The sequence below is a fragment of the Mycteria americana genome, chromosome 2 (assembly GCF_035582795.1).
Source record: "Mycteria americana isolate JAX WOST 10 ecotype Jacksonville Zoo and Gardens chromosome 2, USCA_MyAme_1.0, whole genome shotgun sequence".
NCBI lineage: Eukaryota > Metazoa > Chordata > Aves > Ciconiiformes > Ciconiidae > Mycteria > Mycteria americana.
Window position 1 is genome coordinate 75,958,902 of NC_134366.1, and position 24,080 is coordinate 75,982,981.

At 40.3% G+C, this 24,080-nt stretch overlaps 1 protein-coding gene across 9 annotated transcripts in view; it reads left to right on the top strand.

Moving 5' to 3' along the window:
* Positions 1-24,080, top strand: part of JARID2 (jumonji and AT-rich interaction domain containing 2) — a 228,194-nt gene that overhangs the window by 167,875 nt on the left and 36,239 nt on the right. For all 9 annotated transcript variants that reach the window (XR_012774336.1, XR_012774337.1, XM_075493800.1 and 6 more), the window contains 2 exons: positions 8,844-9,020; positions 19,737-19,966. Coding sequence is in view for 7 of the 9 variants with exons in the window: in XM_075493795.1 (XP_075349910.1) it covers positions 8,844-9,020; positions 19,737-19,966 (407 nt within the window). In the remaining 2 variants the exon portion in view is untranslated. The remainder of the gene's footprint in view (positions 1-8,843; positions 9,021-19,736; positions 19,967-24,080) is intronic.

Genomic DNA, 24,080 nt, shown 5'->3' on the forward strand with positions numbered 1-24,080 from the left:
GGGGCCCCTTGCTGATGTTAATGATTCCAATATCTACCCCTGCAAAAAGCCACAGGATGAAATTAACTCGTTGAAACGGGAGACTAATCTTGCGGTTCAGCCTTTGTATTTGCCACAGACTCACTCCGAGTGCCTTGGCAAGCTTCTTAGTTTTTCTGTAAAATGAGGATAAATTTTTAACTCTGTATATAGGTATTGGCATAGCTGGATGTTGATTATGGATGAGCTACTGGTGTAAAATCCGAGTGCTGCGATGGTGGCAGCAGCACTTCAAAACCTTGCTGCCCACAGTTTTTGGTGCCCAGGTGGGCAATGTAAAGTATTCTGGCAAAGGCAATTCCTGCCCTTTCTCCCAGCCAGAAACCTGTGAGCCTGCTTCTGTAACCTGTGAACCTACCATAGATTCAGTGCTCCCCGAAAGACTTATTTTGTGCTAGGGATGGGGCTCAGGATCTCTTGGGTATGAAACATAGCCTGGTAGCCTTTTGGGAATGGCAGCGTGGTGGTTTGGGACTTGCAGACTTGTCTTGTTCATGGTGGAGGGGAACATAAAGTCGGGGGTTGATGTGTATGTGGGAAGGGTTGGTTTTGAGGTTCACTGCCAAATCTAGCCAGGTTAGCGGAAGTAAATTGCTTTGAGATCGTCAGACACAAATTGTAGATGTGAGAAGCACTCTACTTGGTTTTTTTAATATTCATTAGTGTGTTACTCTGGTGTGTTTTGTTAGCTTTGGAAAATGAACCTTTTATTTTTTTCCTGCAGATTCATGCATTTCCCCACCCATACTCCATTTCCCAATTTTCTTTGGCTTTTTGGTTTTAGCTCTACTGCTTTGAAGACTGGACCGAGAAGAAAATGGGGTTTATATCACTAGACTAGCCAATAAGTTAGCCGTAACACTAAGCATCTTGTGAATCGTACAACGGCAGAGGAAGGGAGAGTTTGAGCATTGGTGTGTTTATGAGCTCTGTTTTATTTCTGTACTTGGGATGGCCTTTTCCTCCCTCTTGCTCAGGCACCAGGGAGCTCTCTCTGGGACTGTTTCTGCAGGTGGAGTCAGAGCAAGTGAGATACAATTGCTCTTTCCTATAGAGTTTATGCAGTTCATTCTCTTTTAGCTTTGCTCCGTAAGACAACCATAAAGTGCGGGCATAAATTACATTTATTTACACTTCAGGGACTTGGCGCTGTCCTGCCAAAACGTTGTAAGTAGGACATATAATAAATGAGAAGCAGGCCCTAAATTTTAAGCATTGAGATGCCAGTACATCAGGAGCATTTGGGAGGCAAGGTTTTTCCACCTGTATACAGCCCCAAAATGGGGCCGTGTGTTAGAGGAGAAGCCAAACCTCTGGATGTGGCTCATTGTAGGGCTTGGCATGCCGCGTGTTTATCAGGGCAGGCTTAAGTCCCGCATACCTTGACCTGCCTTGTGCTTAAATCATTCTGATGTCTTAAATTGCTTTAAGATTTTTCCAAAGCACATCTGGGTTATGTTTAATTGTTAGGAGGGAGAAAAAAGAGAGGAGCTAGAGGGGGACTTGGTGTAAATAATTCAGGAGAAGAATCCTCCAATTTTGCAGAAACCACAGCCCAAATTACAGAGAAGGCTCTTGGATTGAGATGATTTTTGTTGTGGTTGTAACATACTAGGGTTTGAATCCTGTCCAGATGAAAACATTTGGTTTGTACTTCAGTAAATATTGCAGAAACACTGCCAGCTAATTCTGAAGAGTAATGAAATAGTGCTTTTGGCAAAGCGCATGCACTTTCCATACTTCTGATTCCACTCTTCAGATCCAAATTCAGAGGTTTTTTAAATATGTTTAGCTAGTCCAAGACAAAAGTTAATGTAATTTAATGAGAAACAAAACATACCGTAATTTAGGAGGGAAAATTACACATTTGTCAAATAAAAAAAATTTAATAACCTCATTAGTCAAATAAAATGGCTGAAAAAGAGTTTAGTTTATTCTATTAATCAGGCACTTGCTGCTGAGGTCAATGCATCTGTATGTACAGGTTGCGTAAGCATCAATTCTGCCTACTGTTAGTAGCAAGCCTGAATTTTGCACATGCAGAGGGTAACATCTTTCTGGGAAAACTGCTAAAAGCAGCACCATGACTTAAAAAAACATATTTTACTTTGTACTTATTTTTGTATAAGCATCGAATTATTGTAATGGAGGACATAAAATACACTTGTCATCCTTTCATATGCATTAGGCGACACTCTGTGTATAGTTGTGGTAATTGTTTTTCCTATATAGTTACATTTTCTTTTGTGTTGCCCTCACAATAGGAGGGAAGACAAAAATACTCGAGAGAATTTCAATAATGAAACTGCAGATACTGACGGAAACAGTTGCCAAACATACTTCAAACCTCGTTTTTTAAAGAGCTGAGTATCCTCCCTTTTTGTAATAATTCATAGCTCATTGTAACCATGATGAGTGAGTTTAAAAAAAACAACTTACCATTAATGATTTCTCAAAATTTGCCATGCACAGCGGTATCTGATCGCAGGAGCAGTAACTCCTGCTCTAATACTGGTGAGTAGAGGGTACCTGGGGTACTGTTAGCTGTCTGAGCTTTCCACATGGCTTGCAATCCCTTAGTCACCCACGGCAATTTGTTAGGCTTTTAGAATTGCACAGTGAGGGCCAGCTTTGGTGATTTGGCCTTCCTGCCATGATTTGGAGGAGGGGGAGAGGGCTGGGAAGTTCCCTCCAGGTTGCTGCTTGGCCTTGGCCATAGCTTTTCTGCTCTCGACTGTGAGTTAACAGCGACTTGTTAAGTGACAAGAGGTGAGTGGCACGTGTCCAGATCAGGGCAGCAGGTCGACAGCACTATAAGACAGATAATCCTGTTAAAGCTGCTCAATACAAGGTTGTCCTTCCCGCTTTACTGTATTTGTTACTATTTAATGCCAGTAATTCTTTCAGTATCTTCCTTCTTCCGTTGCTCCTGCAGCCTGTGTGCGTCTGCTAACTTATCTCTTGCTGCTCGCCTCTTTCTCCAGCCCCAGCACATCTGAGCCCCTCCCTTCTTCTGCTCTGCTGCTGCTGCTTCATGCCCTTTCTTTCAGCTTACTTATTCTGCATGGCTTCTCCTTCCTTCCCAATGTGTTGCAATTGCGTCGTCCACTTCTCTGGTGATGGCACGTGCTTTTATGCAAATATTGATGCAAAACAAATCAACTGTCTTGAGGGGGAAAAAAAAAAAAAGGCATTTAGGAAGTGTGTGCCTAGACATCATCAGGACAGAATGTAAAACATGCAGCTCCTACACAAGATTGGAAACATACTGCATTTCATGTTTTGTTTAATAACATGAAGTGATATATTAAGCTACACATTCAATAAGAAAAAGTGTGCATAGAAATTTTCCAAATCTTTACTTGAGAGCTTGTAACATTACATTACAGTTACAGCATTTATTAATGGACTTTAATTTCCTTAGTCTGGGATTTTAATCTGAATCAGTTCCCTGATCCGATTCACCACATGGCCCCACAAAAAAATTATACTGCCACAGTCGAGGTGGTGGTGCAGGAATAAGAACAAGAGGCCAGATGAAGGTAGATGCTCTGTAGACCATTTTTGATGCCAAGAAAAATGTCCACGCAGCCACAGACAGTCTAGATGGTTCCTTATATGAAATGTCTTCTAAATAAGTGGTGGGAAGTCAAATTTTGTTTTCTAGATTACCATCAGATTTGCTGAGTAAGCAGGTTTTTCCGGCACCTGCTGATCGGGTGCACAGCAGGGTGGGTTTCTCAATATGGAGGGCTGCTCGCGTGCTTTCCCCAGGCCCTGGAGGGCTGCTCCACTGCTCTCCCCCTTCATCCGCTGCAGGGCCCGTGGTAGCAGCTGCCTGCACAACTTGGGAGTCTCCCGGCACGGAAGGAGACTTGTAAAATTCAATACAGCCACAGGCTCTTGTAACTCTCTTGCAGATTTTTCTGCTGTTTTCTTGGGGATAGAAAGCGAGGAAGGGGGGAATTATATACCTAGAGTCCTGAGACCTGGCATGCACCATCTCCCAGGCACAGATGTTGCCCTCTATCCAGAGCATTGCAGCTCTTCTCTTTTGCTGTTGGTTATTAATTAAATTCTGGTGTTGCTCTTTAGATTGCCCTGGGTAGGCTTTGAGAATCACGCCTTGGTGCTGGGGAGGGCAAGAGGAAGAGGAGGGATGATTGCTCATCTTTACTCCTGCTGCCTGGCTGGCAAAATATTTGCAAGAATGAACTGGCATAGCTGCCCCATGGGTTTACGTTGCTGAGTGCATCCAGGCAAAGACAAAAATGTGCAGAATAGCGTGTTGTAAATTAAAAAATCAAGCAAGCGCCTACAACTGTATGTTCTGTGAACGTGTGTGTATGTATGCGTGTGCTGAACCTGCAGTTTTCCTTATTCTCATGCCATTTTGGAGGGTTTTTTATCATCGTGCTGTCATACATCATTTTCATGATAAATATCTGTTATACATGGAGAAACCTGAGAGCAACAACTCTCAACAAAGTCCGTCTGTAAGGAAAACCACCATGTTCTTAACTTGAGATGAAGACTGGCCAGATTTATGAGGAAGGTCAATGTATTTTGTTAGACCAACTGATATAGCTGGAAAAAACAAACCAGCTCTTGAGTGCACGTTCTTCTTCACATTGCCAATGGTCTTATCGTTTATATAAATTAGCAGCTTTGAGTAACAAATGGGGTCCCCTGTAGAGGTAGGCTATGGCACCATATACTCATCCCTGTCTGGTCTCAGAGACGATGAGGGATATTTAGGACAGGAATCTTTATTATAATAATGAAGGTGAGTGATCACCTACCTTCCACTCTTAACAGTGCAGCTTTGCTCATATGAGCTTCATTAGTTCTTCAGTCATGAAAAGTCTGAGTTTTATTTCCAGAAGAGGAGTTTTGGGTGGTTCTCTTAGCTCTTTGTTTGGTGTAAACCACCAGTGCAGGTCAACCGCTCACACTTACACACATTAGGTGTTGCCTAATCAACATAATTGTAATTCTTTTAGCTTGAATGAAATCACAGAGTACTTACAGGCTTGTCTTTCCTTCAGTTTGCTCATAAAGAGAATTTGCAGTATCTTGAGCTTGAGCAGCCTGTTTCAGTATTTTAAACTAGTGTTTTCTCAGGCTTTTGGACACATTTAGCTACATAGACTTAAAGTGAAAGTGGTTTTAACCAGCTCAATCTATAGGTGTGAACAAATTCTTAGTATTTGAGGCTATTCCAGAACTGAAATCTTATTATAAAAGATGATAATAAAAATAGTTCTAATATAAAAAGTAAGCAAGAAAACTCAAAGCTTTTAGATTTCTTTCAGTGTTTTCCATCCATAACAATGCTTAAATAGAACAAAAATGCACAAGTCCAGCCTTGTTTTTCTTTCTTTCTGTTTTGCAAGTCAACTTTAATAAATATGTAGGAAAAGCTGGGGAGGAGGAGGAGGGAAGGAAGCGATCCAGACTGAACACCAGCTTTTCTCTGAGGTCTCATATTGCAGAGCACTTAGATCAGTAGAGTGAGGGCTAGCAGGACTCTCCTGTGTTATTGGATGTTGCTAGTCTAATTTCTCTGGAAATGTACTTCGCAAACAGTCCCAGCTGTCCCAGGAATGCGGTTTAACCATTGTTGTTCATAGTTCTCGATTGGAAGGAATTAAAAAATGCCATTCTGACTGAAGATTTATGCACTGAGATTACAACGATTGAATACCAGGAGTTAGGTGAAGTTTGTATCTGCTCTTGCACTTGGGTTAGACCCTCCCTCCTTCCTAAGCAGAATGACACAGTACTATATTTTATTCTGTGCTCTAAAAAAAAAAAAAGATTGCTATTGTAATAACGACATTTGCGTCGCAGATAATTTTTTTTTCTGGTTGCTGTTGAAAGCAGCTGACAAAAAAGCTCAGGGATGTGGAACTCTAGGGAAGATGAGGCATACAGAATAGATGCTATATCTGGTCTCCTATTTTAGTGTCTTGGAAAGATAAACTTTCTGGCTATTTCTCTAATTATAATAGAGGGATTTTAGTCTGTGTTTGAATCTAATTTTGAGGATTCTTAACAGTAAGTTTCTTTTACTGCCATCATTTGTCAATGCATTAATGCACTGATGGTGCCAGACTTCGGATCCTGATTAAAGCTGATGCACAGTACAGACTTGCAGAGCTAATAACTTCTGAATCCATACCACAGACTTGGGTACCTAGATGGAAGAAAAAAGACAATTTCTTTTTCAGGCAGCACTGTCCTAGAGTAACTGTTTTGGAGTCTTCTAGGTAGTTGCTGTTGAGACTTAAAGCTCCCCTCCAAGCAGAAGAATTAATGTGCCTCTCAACACCTCTTACCTACTATGGTTGATTGCTTAGAGTGTGCCAGAAAGTTCTGGGCTTGCATAAAAAATGCGAAGGTTTTGGTTTCTGTAAGCTGCTACAGCTCCCATGCTTTGAAATATGTCAGCAATCTTAACTTGATCATTAGTCTATATAAATATTAAAGTTGTGGCATGCAAAAGGCTTTCCCCCTAGGATAACTGTATCTGTCCATACATTTATGAGTAGGTTGGATGGATTTATACGTACATTTTCAGGGGGGAAGAATTGTCGTGCCCTAGGTGCTGCTGCAGTGTTTCCCCTAGCTGTCCCAGGGCTACCACCGATGCACAGCATGGGGTTCCCGTGGGGAGTTTCTCTTTGCTCCTCCCCAAGGCAGCCGCAGTCCCAAAAGGGGCTGTTATAGAGACCAAGAGCAAAGGTCTTTACAGGTGGGGGCTAAGCCCCACACAGTCGCTCACTTGCTCCCCCTGCAGTGGGATGGGGGAGAGAATTGGAAGGGTAAAAGTGCAAAACCTCATGGGTTGAGATAAAGACAGTTTAATAGGTAAAGCAAAAGCTGCAAGCACAAGCAAAGCAAAACAAGGAATTCATTCACTATTTCCCATGGGCAGGCAGGTGTTCAGCCATCTCCAGGAAGGCACGGCTCCATCACATGTAACTGTTACTTGGGAAGACAAATGCCATCACTCCGAACCTTCCCCCCCCCCCCCCCCCCCCCCCCCCCCCGCCTCTTCCCCCAGCTTTTATTGCTGAGTACAATGTCCTATGGTATGGGATATCCCTTTGGTCAGTTGGGGTCAGCTGTCCTGGCTGTGTCCCCTCCCAACTTCTTGTGCACCCCCAGCCTACCCGCTGGCAGGGCAGCGTGAGAAACAGGAAAAAAAAAGGCCTTGGCTCTGTGTAAGCACTGCTCAGCAATAGCTAAAACATCCCTGTGTTATCACACTGTTTTGGTCACAAATCCAAAACATAGCACCATACAAACTGCCATGAAGAAAATTAACTCCATCCCAGCCAAAACACTTAGGAAAGGATAGTTCATTGCAGAAACAGCCTATCCCAGTGTTTGTGTCATATTTAGGTATCCATTCATTAAAATATAATTTTTGTAATTTACAGTATATTTGTACAAACCTGGTGGGAGTAGAAAATACACAACCCAAAAATAAGCTTCAGTTAGTTGTTGGCAATGACAACACCAACAGCTCAAAACCAAACAAAACACAGAATTGCTGTTCTGAAGAACTTGAAGCCAGAAGCGTTTCCTAAGAAAGCATCAGCCAAATAGCCACTACCTTGTGTTGTTGGTCTGTAGCCTAGCTCTCTTTGTCCTTTGTTTTATTTAGCTACAGGAAAATAGTTGAAGCAATGAGTCCCCATTCTCCACTTCTGTTGACTTTCTGTTTTTTCCCTTTCTTCACCAAAAAAATCTCTTTGTGAATAAGTAGGAGGCTCCTAGGGCACCTGTCCCTAGGGGATAGACAGGGGATAGACAGAAGACTAATTTCAAAGTAGAAACTAATATTGGGCATAAGGGAAAGTGACCATTAGTTGTCAACAGTATTTGTACATTTAAAAATAGTTATTAGATTGCTATAGTCATGTCATGTGTCCTGATGCAGTGCAGGGAAACGTATACACTGTTGCATTACATATGTAAAAGAAATTTTGTGCAAGAGTTACATTTAAATTACAACTCTGTATTGTTGTTAAGCTTGTGGATCCTCACTTCTCTCTCACTGACTTGCATGTTGTATCTTACCCTTGCACAAACAAGGCAGGTTAGGGGAGCATCATGGGAAGTAAGCAAGAGATGAGAAGCAACATACTCAAGAGGAGCACATGGGAAAACAGGAGACCTTTGCTCTTTTCTCTCCTTTGCAGTGGCCTGCTAGGCAAATTTAAGCATCTCAATGTCTCAGTTTTTCTCTTTGTTTAAAACTGAACCAGAATACTGCAAAGCATTGTGTACAATACTGTAGAGGTCTGCAAAGCATTGTGAAGTTTAAATACTAATATTTTATTGTAATAATAACCTAAAAATATTACCGGGGTGCAGATTAGTTTGTAAATGCTCTTTTTTTCTTCTGTTTGGAAAAGCTGTAAGCTTCTAGGTTGTGTGTTAAGATTTCAGTAAGGCACTTAAGCACGCATTTGAAATTAAGCATGTGCATTAGTCCTTTTCTGAATACACAAAGCTATTAATTAGGGCTTGTAGCAAGACTCTTTGATTGTCTAAAGTATGAATAGAATGTGCTTGGGGGGGGAAACCCTGCTTTTCAGGCACATACGTATCCTGTTGATAAAAATTAATAAATAAAAAATCTCTACTTAGTCATGCACTAGTGTGACCTTCCATCTCTGAGTCCCCCTCTTCCCTTGCTATGCATAATGGTAAAGTAGGTTATGATCAATATGGTTAGTGCAGTAAGTGAATGTAATGATGCTAATGAGCTGTTTCTTGATAATGATCAGGTTCTCCAGCCCTGCCCAGCAACATGGTATATTTTGGAAGCTCTCAGGATGACGAGGATGAAGAAGAGGAGGAGGAGGAGACAGAGGACACAAAAACAGCCACAAACAATGCTTCATCATCATGCCAGTCAACCCCCAGGAAAGGAAAAACGCATAAACATGTACCAAATGGGCAAGGTAGGTCCTAAGTAGTGCTGTTCTCCTGCACTGCCTAGTAAAGGAATTTATGAGCTGAATATGCTTAATCCTTGTCCATTCTTCTGGATCTGAGTGAAAAGGGATACAGGCCATAATGGGAAAATGGAGTGAGATGTAGTGTTAGCATCTTCTGCTTTAACCTATTTCTCCTAACAATCTGAACTCTGTCTGTGGCAGAACTATAACTGCAAGGCTGGAATTATATATATATATATATATATATGTATACACACACACACACACAGAGGAATTATACACACACATAACATACACACATGTATAGACACAGACAGTCACTCTCTCTCTGGCTTTTTTGAGACTGATGTTTAATCTAGAATGATTTTAATTTATCAAAGTTAAATATAAGCATTCATAAGTGTTATCAAAACGTGTGACAGGGGCAACACTTAATTTCTCACATGTAATATTGATAGCACAATTGCAGTAGGTTAAGATACTGCATTCATGTTGTTGATTGAAAGATTTTATGGAAGAAGCCTTTTCAAGTCAGTTGTTTCTTTGCAAATCAACAAAAGCTGCATTCATTACACAGTATTTCTGTCACAATGTTCTTGTGCCGTGTCTTGATAAATGGATCCATGTATGTTGCAACATCACCTAGTGTAAAATGGAAGACCTAAAAGCCACACTGAAAATTTTCTGAGCCTGCTGTAATACTCCACTGCCAAAGTCCTGGGTGATCTGGTTCTCTCTCAGCAAGACCTCTTGTATCATAACAACTCTGTGCCCTCTCTGTCTGACATAATTTCAAAATGGAGCCTGTGCTGTCTGTTCCTTTCCTCAGTATTAGTTTACCGTGAAAATCTTTCCTTCTGGTGACTGCCCATTCAGCTTTCCTCCTCTTAGTAGGAGGACTGAGAGGAAGGTCTCTCTACAGCATGTTTTTTGAGAGATGGTTGTGACCTGTGCCTGCTTTGGTTTTTTTGTCCTTTTGTGCTACTCTTGCTCTGAAGAAGAGATTAGTAGATCCCAATTACTTCACTGTGCTGGTCTTCATCTCTGCTTTTCAAAGGGGAGTTTTCTATAAGGGACACCCTTGTTAAATATACCAAAACTATTTTTCATGACTACATCTGTTCTTTATTGCACACCCAAGCTCAAAAACTCTTTTTGTGAACCATTTGTGGAGAAGTGCAAGGGGACGTTATGCCTAATGGCATTTCAACTGTCAGCTGTGAGCAGGAGCTTTAATGCTGTAAAAGGCATGGATCAAAACTTGGCACTTTGGATGGATTTCTGAGTAAACCCCCCCAAAATAACAGGCACAAAACTCTACATATGGAAAATGAGATTGCACGTCACAGAACTGCTGGCTTAGAGTTTTAAATGTGATATATCATTACAAAAGGAGCCGATTGTGTTCCTTGAGAATGTCCCAGATGGCAGCCACTTTGAAATTAGCTCAAAACCAGAGACACCTGAAATCTTAATTGGGGGTAAGTAAAGGCAAACTTAATGAGCCATCTAATGGCTTCATAATCTTTATCAATATAGATCAGAGTGAGCATAGATGAAACTGCTGTTTTAATAGATCTGCAAAAGACCTTTATAAAATGCATAGGAGACAATGTGAGATGTTTTGACAAAGGTGATGAAACAGGAATTCCCAGAGAAGGCAGCTGCTTCTTCTTCGTTATTGTAATTTCTTTTTTTTCTTCTTCTTCTTCTTTTTTTTTAATTAAAATTTTCTTACCCAGGGGTATTCCCATTTTTCAGTGTCTGTTATTTTGGTTGACAGCCAATAGTATTTTGTTTCCTGTGAATAAAGTAGGTTCTGGTTCATGTGTGTCTCTTAAATGAGACCACACACAAAGGCAGACCAGGGACGGGTGCAGCAAATGAACTTAATCTAGCGTGAGAGTCTATTTTTAATGAATTAAAGTCTTTTGTTTTTAATATACAATGTGTAGTCAAGCACTTTGGACCTGAAAATGTTAAGCATTTGCTATGACATACAACAACAAAGGTTCAGAGCTTAATTAATGTCATTAGACAGTGTCAAATGATTGCTTTCTACTAAATGGGGGCCAGAACAACTTTCCTGGGCGAAGTCAGTTGTCAATATCCTCTTCTGAAGCCAATATGGGGCGTTATTAGGGTCGCACACCAAACTATTTGTTATAACCTAGTCTGTTGAGCCACCTTTTGGATAGCTAACTTGATCAAAAATGCTGAAGTATGAATAAGAAGCATGTATAACACGTGGCATAGCTTGCTGCACAAATTGAAGTAATTAGCTTAACTGACCTGTCACCTTCCAACCTTACTGCTTACATAGATACGTTTAAAGCATCAGATTGTTACCTGTGCCTTTTCATCCTCCTTTCCTAGTACTTCTGATATGCTGCACACATATCCAGCTGTTAAAGAGCAAGGTAAAATATTTGGCAGGAGAAGTGTTTATCCCCCACATTCATGGGAGTGTGGAAAAGGGATATGTGCAAGTTTTTCCTTTGTACATTATCTTAGTGCAGGCAGTGATAGTCTTGCGGTTAAACTGTTTTCTAAGATATTGCTGTGGTTGCCACAAGGGAAAATGGTAGAGCCGTGCTCTTAAAAATTGGTTTCATGTCATTGCCAAACTTCAGCTGATTAGGCTGGGTCTGACATATGTTAAGATAGGTTAGCAGCAGATAAAGGCTTGGATGTCATTGGTGGTGTTTTGTGCCTTGCTTAGAAGCTAGTATTAGTTCTGGGTAGGTATCTCTCACGTCGTGTGGGATGTTCTGCATGTAACTCTTCCCATTACAGTCTTTTTCAGCATGCTTAAACTACAATCAACAGTTCTCACTAAGAGAATATACTGCCTGAAGACTTTCAGTTTTTGTTTGCAAGAGAACTATTCTCTTTTAATGTAGAGTAAAACATGTGAGTGGTTCTTACTTGTTTATAGATAAAGGTATGATCTCACAGTACATGTCAGATTAATTCAGGTCAGAGAAGACCCCAGGAGGTCATCTAGTCTTGCCTCTTCCGCAAAATACCATTGATAACTTTTCTGACAAATTTAGCAATAAAATTGGCAGAGGTTTGTGCTTTTAATAATATATGTCTTTTGAGGAGGGGGAGATTTTATAAACTTTCTAAAACTTGATGTGGAATTTTGGTCCTAATCAGAATGATTTTAATTGAGTTAGGATTTATAGCGGGGTTAAAATGGTGAAAGGCCAGAAACTAGTCAACTGAATCACTTGGTCTCCGTATAGCTACTGGCTTCAAAAGGATATTTTCCCAGCTAAGAAACCATATGAACATTTAGTTGGAATAGAGAAATCCCTCTTGCTGTTTCAGTCAAGGTTTCATCTTTTTAAAGCATGTAGTTCCCTTTTAACTTCAGACCTTCTAAATAAGTTTGTGGTGAATTTCAAAATTAACATATGGAAAATTAGGCATGATATGGTGCTGCATATTGCAGCAGACAGAGCAGAGGTTCAGATGAATGTGTTGTAATTGCAGTCCTGTTACTGACCCTTTTAAGTGTGGGTGTAGGAACCCCGTAATTCTCAGCGTTTAGATCCAGAACGCCCAGCCATGGGATGCCTGCGTGCTGCTCAGATGGATATGCTTATTTTCCAGCTTGCATTTTGTACGCATCTCAAATGACCATCAGTCTGTCTGAGACTGTTACATGGCTTTGAATGCAAGGAATTCAATGGAAGAAGCAGGCAGGAGCAGTAGCTTAAACAATATGTTTTTTCTTCAGTGTAGCTTCCAGGTATGGGGAGAAACTTCTCAACCACAGGCTGTATGACAGGGCATCTTGCCAACACAGAGGAGGAGATGGAGAGACATTGACCTATTAGGAGATTGACCTTATGCAAAGGGAGGAGGGTGTCAGTCATCAGCTGCTGCAGGCTGACATGCAGGGAAAGCAGGTTCTCTGCAAGCGAGCTGTACTCCACTTCCCTCAGGGACAGGGAGGTACCAAGTCTAAATTACATCTCCCTGCTGCTCGGAGGAAATTCCAAGTTGTAGGTAAGAGGGTAGGCTTAGGTCTCTGTTTCTTTACAACTAATTCTTTGAATTCCTCACAACTAAATAAATCCTACTTTGATTTCATTCTGTGGCACAATGGAAGGTTTTCTCTGCAGGCTGCTGAAGGAAAATGTTTGCAGGTGCCAAGTGTTTTGTTAGGCAGGCTGGGATCAGGAGCTGGAAGATGCAGTTAGGGAGTTGTTGGGTTATCAGTCCCATCACAAGAGCAAAAGGGGATAGGCATTACTCTGCTTGAAAGGGCTTGTGGACTGGAAAAGGGCCTCAGGAGGAGCAGCGTACACAGATAACAGTTGCGTAGACAACTTTGAAATTGCGTGCAGCAGGGTACAATTCCTCTAATAATGGTTGGCTAATTTCCTCAAGAAGGATGATTGCAGGATTAGGTATTTCACACACCAGCACAGCAGTTCAAAGGTGGAGAGAAGTACACAGCTGGGCCAGCGTACCTGGGAATGTCTGTTTGTCTTCGGATGCCTGAGACGGACAATTAAGTTCTAATTTACATTTAGGAAAACAGAGTTAGCCATCATTATTTGTAACCAGACTTCTTCATGAAGGAGAGTCTTGTTTCCTTAGCTGGAGCAAACCAGCTCGAGTGTGTCCGAAAACCTACTGGATCAGAAACGGTTACTGGTCCATGCTGTGTTTTGTTAACGTGGTCAGATAAAAACTGCTCTGCGTGCCGTTAGCCTGAAATGAGCAGGGGAGAAAATTGTATAGATGCCTTTTTTCTTGGGGCTCAAATTTCAAAACAGATCTGGCAGTAGTGCGTGGTAAGCAGGCATCGCTAGAAATACTATACTCTGTTTTAGTGCTATCTTCCTCACTTACCAGAAATACAGAAGAATGTTTCGCTTCTCAATTTGCAATGGATAATTTAGCAGAGTAATTTCCTTACATGTGTAGTAACAAAGATAATGCAGGAAAAGATTGTAGATTTTTTTTTTCTTATTTCAGGATATAGTTCAATGCAGTGTTTGTACATCTTGGGTTTAAATGGCTTATCTTTTACATAGATTACTGTTTGAGAGTGTTGTGAGAAAATTCTAATTTGTGATTGCAATTCTTCATTTAGTTTTGGTTTTAACTAAATTCGGTATTTGGGGGGGGGGGTACACGAGACGGAGTCTTAGGCTCATGCATCTTTTTCAGTGAAATTAATCCTGGAGAGGTAAACATTTAGAAGAAAAATATTTTCTGCATCCAGCTAAAATGCAGAATGAGAAAATTTCAGGCAGAGTGCTACAATAGTAAATGGGTAGGCAATTATTTTGATGATTTACAGCCTTTTGTTGAAACACCATGGAACCAGTAATTGTTGCAATAAACATTTTTGCACATTTAATTTTTCTGCAAAAATATGTAACATGAAAATTACCCGTTTTGCAGTAATTTACATATTTAAATATGCAAATCAGACACAACACATTCAGGGATTTGCGGATTTTCAGTAGCTAGATGTATGACCTGTGGAGAAGAATAGGGGAGCTGGAAGTTGCTCAAAAAATTGAATTGTTATCCTGGTGAGAGACTTGTGATAACAGATAGACACTTCTTGTATGGACTTGCTGTTTAGCGAGTGACCCTTTTGATGTTGTTTGTGTCGTAATGGTTAGGTGCGAGTAATGAATTTGTGCTAAGACAAGACACTTGGTATTGAATTTTTGCAAACGGTGGCGTGGTGTCTCATACCAATAATGCTCCTCTCAGTGGCCCAATATATTCCTGTGCGTGTAGGGTTTTGAGCTGTGTTATTGATAGCGTCAAAAAGAAATTCAGTGTTATCTGCCGCAGTTCTCCTGTTTGACTTCTATTAGCATGCAGCTATGGAAATTTTGTTGCAGAGTTGTCCACTGATGAATGGCATAGCATTGGGTTAGGGCTGGAGAAATGCAGAAACACAGGTACTGCACGTTTTCATACATTGTTGTGGTGTCCTTTTCTCCTGAAGTACGCCTTTGCCACTGACCCTGAGTAGGTAGATCATATTGGGGGGCTCCAGAAGACAGCTTCTATCTCTGGAAACAGTTTATAGAAGTCTGAACATACCCAACACTTAAGGAAAACAATTGGCAGTATTAAAATACTCTGGTTTATGGAAGTAGATCATTGTTTTAGTTCCTCTGGGAGGGGAAGAGAATTATTGCCTGGGTCCTTTAAGGCAGTTTGAGAGCCACATAAATGTTTTCACAGTGACTTAAAACTGAATTAAAGCCAGAGCAAGAATGTTTTTGTACAGTAACGGATACTTAATGCCAGAAAGTTGATTAATATTACATCTCTTCCCAAACATGATCTATGTAACAACATGAGGTTTGCATTGGAATAGCTGTCTTGGGTTCACAACATTGGCAAGGCTCCCTTTTCTCCTTCTAAAAACAAAACTTCTCCCTTTCACTCTTATCTTCCCTCTTTGTTTTGGATAGTTTTATGAATACGCAATCACTTGCTTTATGCAGCACAAGCTCTGCAACATGCGGCATATGTATACATGTATGGTCCGTGCCTTTATCTTCCAGACACTGGCATAAAGCAAGAGAGTTCATACACCAGTACTCTGCTGCCCCTGCAACAGGCTCCCCCGTTATCTCAAGTATAAAGCATACCTGGTGCAGGAATAATCTCCAGGAGGGCTTGGGAGAGAAAGCTTTGCCCATGGAGACAGCGGTTGGCTGAACCCAGTCCAGTGACTCTGCTGCTTACCCAGTGAAAGCCTGATCATTGTACATATTATAAATTGGCTTCTGAATGGCTGGCTGGATGCATCCTATAAAATACTTGCGTGCAAATTAATTTGTAGGAATACTTTAGAAAATTGCTGAAAGCACAGCAAATGTTTATAGCTCACTACAGTGTCAATTCCTGTGGTAAATGCTTAGTTAATCTGTAGCAATTGAGCACATCCATGGCTTTACTTGAGCAAAAATTTTTTTAGCCATTATAGCTGCACCTACTACATGCACAATTTGCACAGTTTGCATTGGTTTGCGTAGGGATTCTTTATCACAGTTTCGAATGAGATACCCCAAAGTCCCTGTATGGGATCCTGGGTGAATATTGGTGCCCAGGGTCCAGCTCCCCTGATGCAGAGAGCGCTGTGATGCATCCATGGGGATCACGCCTGCCATAAGGTTTTGCTCTGCTGCCATAAATTATATCAGTGGTTTAAAAACCCCCAGTGCTTGCGAGTTTTGAATGTAGTGGTTCAGTTTCTTTGCATTTGATCATCACTGCTAACCAAAAGACCCACAAGTATTTCACTGTGGGACTCTTATTGTTTCAGCTTAATAATAATAGTAATTGCTTTGGAGGGCGCATCATTTTGAGAATGAGCATTCAGATAGATATGGATAAAAGGATAGCCGTTTGTTCTATTTGAAGTGTCTGTGCACTAATAACTTACTTGCACTTTTAATTATTTGTTAGTAGTGCTCTTACCTTTAAGTAAAAGCTGTTCTGGAAATATAGAGCTGGTTAAGGTAGCATAAAATAATCATAATTCAAGACTACAAAAGGTATCTGCTTTAATAATGTGAGTTTCATCACTTCTGTGGGTTGGGATGTTTTTCTCTCTTTCTGTTTTTTAATGAAATTATTGCTTCAAGGATGAAATCTTTATTGATTAGTCTTTCACAAGTAAAAAAAAAAAATAACTAGGAGCAGAACATTGGATATTGCGTGTATCAGAGTTATCTCTAGGATTGGAAATTGTAGCTGGGACATACCTATACCTGGGCTTAGTAAAGCATAAGGTACACCTTTTCTGCTTTTCTGAATGCCTCAGAAATATTGAAGAGCTGGCAGACATGAAGGAGAATGCAATTTGCTGCATAAGAAGACACAAAAGAATTAGTAATCATTTTATTGTTAAATCAGATTTGGTCTCATTAATAATGCAGAGTTTTGGTTTTGGGGGGGGTTTATTGCTTTTCTTTCCTTTGGGAAGTGGGTGTTTCTGTCTTATTATCAGTTATTCTTCAACAATGAGATTTCTTGGGGGGCTTTTTGGTCTTTCCTGGCAATTTCATCTTTTCACTGAACTGTCTTACTAGCTATTAGGGCCAGAGTTTAATCCTGTATTGTATTCTCTAAGTCTAAATAACTTACTTCTACATTTTTACTCATATGGGAGCAACATCATAGTCCAGGGGATTTTCTTTTTCCCCTTAAATGCTTGGCTTGTGATAGTGTTTTGTAATTAATCAAGTTAACGTTTTGATACTTATTCACATAATATGTTCATGAATTTTGCAGAACTTATTGTTGCAGAAGGCTTTTATACCTAGCTGGATATAACAATATTGGTTGGTGTTGGAAGAAACAAACATTAATTTTTATAGAAACTGATACCATCTACTGTTTAACTAGAGACAGCTTGACTAGGACTATTTTGCATCTACATCTCTCCCTTTTTATTGTGTTTTCAGGCTTTAAGCTTTTTAAGCTTTTCCTGTGAGACTCAACATTTTTTCTCTCCCATTTCTCTCTTCCCCCTTTCAAGAATCTTACAAATTAAGACAAAAGATAATTACTCAGAGGGTAAAACTGGCAGTGTTCCCACGACACTTAAAATTAATGAGCTGTTGCATATAAAATATACCTTGTCTCATGTTCGCTGAGGTTTTTTTGGTGAACCATAAAAGTGCACAATTTGGCTTTTGGCCGTGTTTTTTGTTTTAGTAATTTTTGGTTTATAAAGTGGCAACTGAATACAGAAAACTAATCTCTCTGACTTAACGTTTCCGTATGAGCAGATCAGTATATACAGTTTGTTCCCTCTGAAGGAAAATATCACTCGCAGTGATGAAATACATATTAACGAAGCTGCCATCGGTTGTTTGTGCCATGTCTTATTAAAAATAAATAGTTGTGCTTCGTGCGTCTGTAGCACCTTCCATCTGATGTGAGAACTCCTTACAAAGGAGGATAAATGTATTGTCATGAACTCCCCAAGAGGGGTTGGCAATTATTATCAGCTCCATCACTGGAAATGAGACACGGAGGTTACACGACTTTCACTGAAATCACTGAGAAATCCTTGGTTGGCTGGGGCAGTGCCAGTTGCTCCTGAGCTCAGGAGTGACGGAGCCACAGGGGAATTTGTGGTGACTTCGCTGCTGACGGCTTTTCTCTCGTTCTTACTCAATTTATGCAAGAGGAAAGGAAGAGAGGAGGAGGAGCAATTGCAATTTTTTATTTTTTACATAATCTGCTTCAACACTTACAACTAACTGAATATGATAAGTGACCTGAATAACAAAGTCCTCAATAGCTTGCTGGAGTTTTGGATTTTGGACGTGTGGTGGGAAGGTCGGTAGCTAGTTGGGAAGGTTTGGAGGTAGGTGTCTACTCAAAAGCAGCTTAGATGCCCCTCTTCTGTCCAGCAGGATTGTTGGTTGTTTATTATTATTACTATTACTGCTACTACTACCGTAATACTACAGGACATCTGTAAAGACAGCTAAGCTTCACAATTTATGAAAAAAGGTATGTATTGTAGGTAGATCATGTTTAGTGACAAAAGAAGGCTTTCATTTCACAAGAAAACAATAACTTAATTCATTTAGTTAATATTCCCAAACAGATGGTGTGTGTAATAAATATGATTTTTAGATACTTGTGCTATTAAGTATTTATGAATTTTCTTATTTACTTCCTTTCCTAAACCCTGCCAAAAAAGGCAGGGGGGAAAACCAAGAGTATATGAGTAGAGAAGGCAGGAGGGCACTTGCCCTTCTGGGTGTTGGATCACAAGCCTCAGAGATCTCTGTCAAGTGCTTCACTGAAGAGGGAGCAGCACTGACATAAATTCACCATGTTTTTGATTAACAAACAAACAAAAAGAGAAATGTGACGTGTGTTGGGTTTTTTTTGTTTTGTTTTAACCTGAGCTTTTCATGTTCCCCGACAACAAAAGAGCAGTGACTATTCTTAAATAAATTCAACAGAGAGACAGGAACAAAACTTGCTGAGATAGACTCATATACGTTTGCATAATATTTATTGTACAAAAAATATTATTTCTCTTCTGTGCTTTCTTATCCCTTCACTTTAGCAGAAGCTAGGGCGCTCAGCATAGGTCCCAGCATTACTTTATATGACACGTTCCAAAATGAAACCATTTACATAGTATTTTCCCTTCTTTGCAGAAGTACCTTTTTCTATTTGCAGCTTGTCTGCTATAGGCAAACTGCTGTGAGTTTGGTTCAGCAGTTTGGATATTGATGAAAACAAAACATGCTTTTTCATGGAATGTTTCCTTTTTTTTTACATTAATGTAAAAATAAATCCTTTTTCTGTTTAGGTTATGTTTAGAATTCCCTTGCTGCAACAGCAAAAAGTTAATTAAAACTGTCATAAATAAAAGTCAAACTGATAAGTCTAAATTTAGGTCAATCAAAACAGTAATATACCTTTTATGTTTTAATTTAGACATTGAAGATAATGTGTGTTAATAAGAAAAGGAAATACTTTAGTAAATCTGTTCATATAAAGAAATATGCAAAATAGGGCTTCTATTTCTGTATTAATTTTACTTTAGATATAAGAAGATGCTCACTACATATCCAACAGTGACAGAAGAGAAAGCTGGGTTGTTTTGAATGAAGAGTTTGGTCTGGTATGTTTTGGGTTTTTTTTCTTTTTTTTCCTTAATAGTCTGATTTTCTCTCTTCTCAGTTTTCAATGGGTCCAGCAAATCATCGAAGGAGAAAGAACCTGCTCAGAAACACAAAAGCAAAGAGGCCACACCAGGGAAGGAGAGGAACAGTGAACATAAGGCTGAGAGCCGAAAAGACCAGGCTGCTGCTAATCACCATCCTACTACAAACACTGGCTCCTCTACGAAAGGGCTCACTGCTAACAACCACCACACTCTTCATAGATCGGCTCAGGACTTAAGGAAACAGGTAATGAATTGTACTCTACTGTGGACACATGGGAAATGCAGACTTTTAAGGTGCTAGCTGCATTTTCCACTGCCTGACACACAGGGAACATGGCAATCCTTAAAAGCGTGCGCTGGAGACAGCAGGGAGTTAATTTTCAGTGAAAGAGAGAGAAAGAGAGAAAGAAGGAAAAAAGAAAAGTGATACATACATAGAAAGTCAGTATGATAAAGCATGCTTTACATCCCTGTCTTTATATTATCCAGTGTATACATATGAAAGAGTAAAGTTCACATTGCTATTTATTAAACCTTTCTGACTAGCACTGTTGTTGGTGCCTCTGCTGACAGTGCCAAGGCTGGCAGCACGTGGAAAAATGGACTCCTTTTGTGTACAGCTGGTCTGCTTGGGTTATCTTAGAGGCTCACTGGTGTTGGAGAGAAGCTGACGTTACACTCAGTGTCTTGTATTGCATGTGGGCAACACAAACCTTGGAGTCCGGGAAAAAATGTTTTGCTCAATGCATAAAGAAGGTGCTCCAGGATATTGCCTCCTTCACAGTGGACGTACCAGGTGGGGAGAAATTCAGACTTCCGTGTTACTTTGTTGAAAACTAGCAAAAAAATCCAGCAAGAGGTTTGTCTCAGCCTGACTTGGATTTGGGTGTGGAAGTTTAGTAGACCAATTGTTCGGTGCTTGTGACTGGCGTTTGGGCAGGATGCATCTCCATTTATTTTTGATGGTTGGATCAAAGGGCTCCTGAAATAGCAACTGTCAAATAAATTTTTGTAAAAGACTTTCAAAATCCCCGGTCAGTGTCCTTATTCAGTCTGGGGCTGGGTTAGCAGGGTACCTGCGCTAGGGCAATGCAGTACAGAAAACTTGCTGCACTTACACCTTCTCCGCCCCCCCCCCCCCCCCCCCCCCCCCCCCCTTCTTTCAGTGGTTAATTCTCAACAGGCCAATTAGAGACAGTCTTTATTTGCTGGCATCTAAGGTTTTTCTTCTAAGTAGGCTGGCCTGGACTTCAGTGGAGCTGGAATTGCCATCTTGTAGGGCCATCAAGGCCTTGAATGGCACCTCTCAGTCATAGGCTTGGAAATTAAAAATGGCAAAAAGTAAAACAGTGGTGCTCTTGCCAAGGAAATCTTCCATGCCCTGCGCTTCAGTGATGTTTAGCTTCTCCTGAAATGCCTCCACTGGATTTGTATTACCTTCTAAATCAAATTTGAGATCCTGAAGGCTATCTACAGTATATTTCTCTGTACCTCTGTAAGACTTCCATTCTTTATTCCCCCACGTCAGTTTTTGCTTATCTAGTCATCGGCTTGAACGCCTGCCTTCTTTTGCATCGTTTCAGCTTTCTTTTTTGTGACTACCAGCATCTTATGGTCCTTGCTGTGACATGCTCTGCCATAAACTCTTCATGTTGAACAAGCTTTCCAAAACGTAAGGATGCACTTCATACTTAATTATTTTAACTCACTCGAACACTTGTGTGAAATGCTTTAAAGTTGTATCATGAAAGTATGAAGGGTTAAAAATTCTTGTGAAAGTCAACTGCCATCACTTGTGAAGGTAGTTCTGAGAAGGGAAAAGACAGGTGTAGAAGAATTTTGTCCACAATCCAAGTGAGTTTTGCTTCATAGAGTATTAGATGTTTTCAATTGTGCTACACAAAATGGAGAGAAATTCTAAAGTGATGCAGTACAACCAACAGTCACACCACACAGACACCTCACAGAGTGTTGTCCTCAAGCTTCAGAAAATAAGGGGGCTGTAAGTTGAGATTATGATCTTTTTTTTTTTTCTTTTTTAAAAAAAAGGTTAGGCATTTAAATTTTCTTCTGCAACCCACAGTAACATAAGTATTTTCTTACCAATTTTAATGAAAATGTGGCTGTAACTAATTAAAGGTGGATTATGCATTTTGCATGACAGAAAGACTTAGCTTTGTGCAAAACCTTAGACTTACCAGTTATGTGACATGGCTAAATTTTCTGCTCTTGTCCTGAGTCTTTGTTGACATTTTCAGTATTTTCCAAAAGGAGAGTTGTTTTCCCAGGGTGCCAGCCACATGTTCCTCCTCCTTCCAGTTATGTTTTTGCTCCTTGTTCACATGCATTTACATGGTTTATTTATGTATGTGTTTTTGGTTTGTTCAGTCTTACAGCAAATAAAGGCAGAACACTAGAAATTACCCGAGATTTTCTTTTTTCCTCTCATTCTTTCTTTCCTTTTCTGGGGTGCACTTGCACTTGTCACGTGTTCCCTGTCTCTCTTTCTTCCTCCCTTGCTACCTTCCCAAATCCCCTACTTCAAAGGGGTGGTGGGCAAAGGAAATGTAGTTCAATGGGGCCCTCTCTCGGTCTAATATGGTAATTTAGCTCTGCAAAACTCGTATCAACACAGAAGTATTTTTATGAATGAATTCGAGATCAGTTGCGTAACTTGAATTTGTTTGGGACCAAACCTGTTGTTGGTATTGCTAATGTTGCTGTTACTACTGTGGTTGTTATCTAACAAGTTGTTTGTTGGCTTTATTTTTTGTGTGTGTGTATGTGTGTATCTGTCTGGAGGATGGATCCTAGGTGATATGCAGAGGTGTGTATGTAAACCAGTTCAAATCCAACAAACAAATTGCTGCAAGACTATGTGCTGGTCCCATTTGCTTTTTAAAAGGCAACAAAATTTAAAGTCTATCGTACCGTCTTTTACTGCAAGGCAAGTGTTCAGTAAAGTGGAGAAAAGAGTGGTCTGGAGACAAATGTATGTCAGCAAAACTGAGAAGATAGCTGAAAAGCAAAGATAAAATTATTCATATCCCTAGTTTCACCTTTAGCTCAAGACTTTGAGTCATGTAAGGCTAATGTCAATCACTTTGTTACTATTTGAATTAAATTGACTTCTTTCTTATGCGCTCAGTGTAAGCACTGCCTCGGGATGGAGCTGTGGCATAGACCCCCATTTGGTGAACCTGCGCACCTGGCAGTGTGGCCAATTTTTTAGGCTGACTCTGTGTGTGTATGTTTGGTTTGGGGGGAGACATATCAACAGTAGAAAGGTAAGAAAATGCCTACCACAATTTCTTGTTTCTTTTGGTTCCAATCATCTGATGGGTCCTCAGAGACAAGTACAGACCAGGAACATATAGGTGATGACTGACCAGCCAGAATTTCACATTTGTCGATGTGAAATCCTGAATCCACCTGTTGCTTTGATGGTGGGCTATGACCACGTTGTTTGTTCCACTTGTTTCCAGCTGGAAGATGTTTGTTGCAGCCTATTCCTGTTTGAAGCGTGGTCTGTTCTGGTCTATATAGTACTGCTGTATCTTAAACATTATGCTGTCCTCTCTGAAAACACTCAAGGATACCTGTGGGCATTTGGGGAGGGAAGAGGGAGAAGCATGTGAAAACCACCATGTTGTGTCAGCTTTAGAAAGATGATGTCCTGACGAGGTTTTCAGCAGTGTTTCTTTCTTGTGGGGTCTTCTTAGTTAGCAATCAGAAATAAATAAGTGAATTCCTTATAGTAGTCTCAAAGCCAAGTATTCTCTACTTCAGGATCTGTTTGTCATTGGAAATAACTTCATGAAGTTTGAATAAACTCAAAATAGTGTGCTTATAATCTAGGATTGCAGGTTAGATAGCTGAAGCTTATGTACCTGTTCAGTTCAAGATTTGGCCCTGAGAGATCTAAGCTTTCGTTGTGTGGAGGTTTTCTAACAACTCTAAACAGTTGTGATAAGTTGCTGTTTTCTTAATTAATTCTGTTTTCCAGAGTTTTGTATCTTGGCAGTTTTAATTCTGGCCTAAAGCTGATGGTGTCTTTTCCTTTGAAGAGGAGGAGCTATGAGGATCTTGCCTTTCTCCATGAGCACTTTCTCCATGACTGTGTTTTGTCCTCAGGCCCTGTGTCACCACCCCTTGCTGAAGGAGTGCCCTGGATGGCCCTTTAGACTTCTGGTCACAACTTCTTCAAAAAAAAATAAAGGAAGGCTGGAGTGATAAGGTACCTCCATACAGCCTGACTGCTCACTCTGAGGTGTTGTCTTGACTGTACCTGACAGCACAGTAATATAGCTATGGCCTCCTTGAAACCTGGAAAAACTCCCATAGACAAGACTCCACAA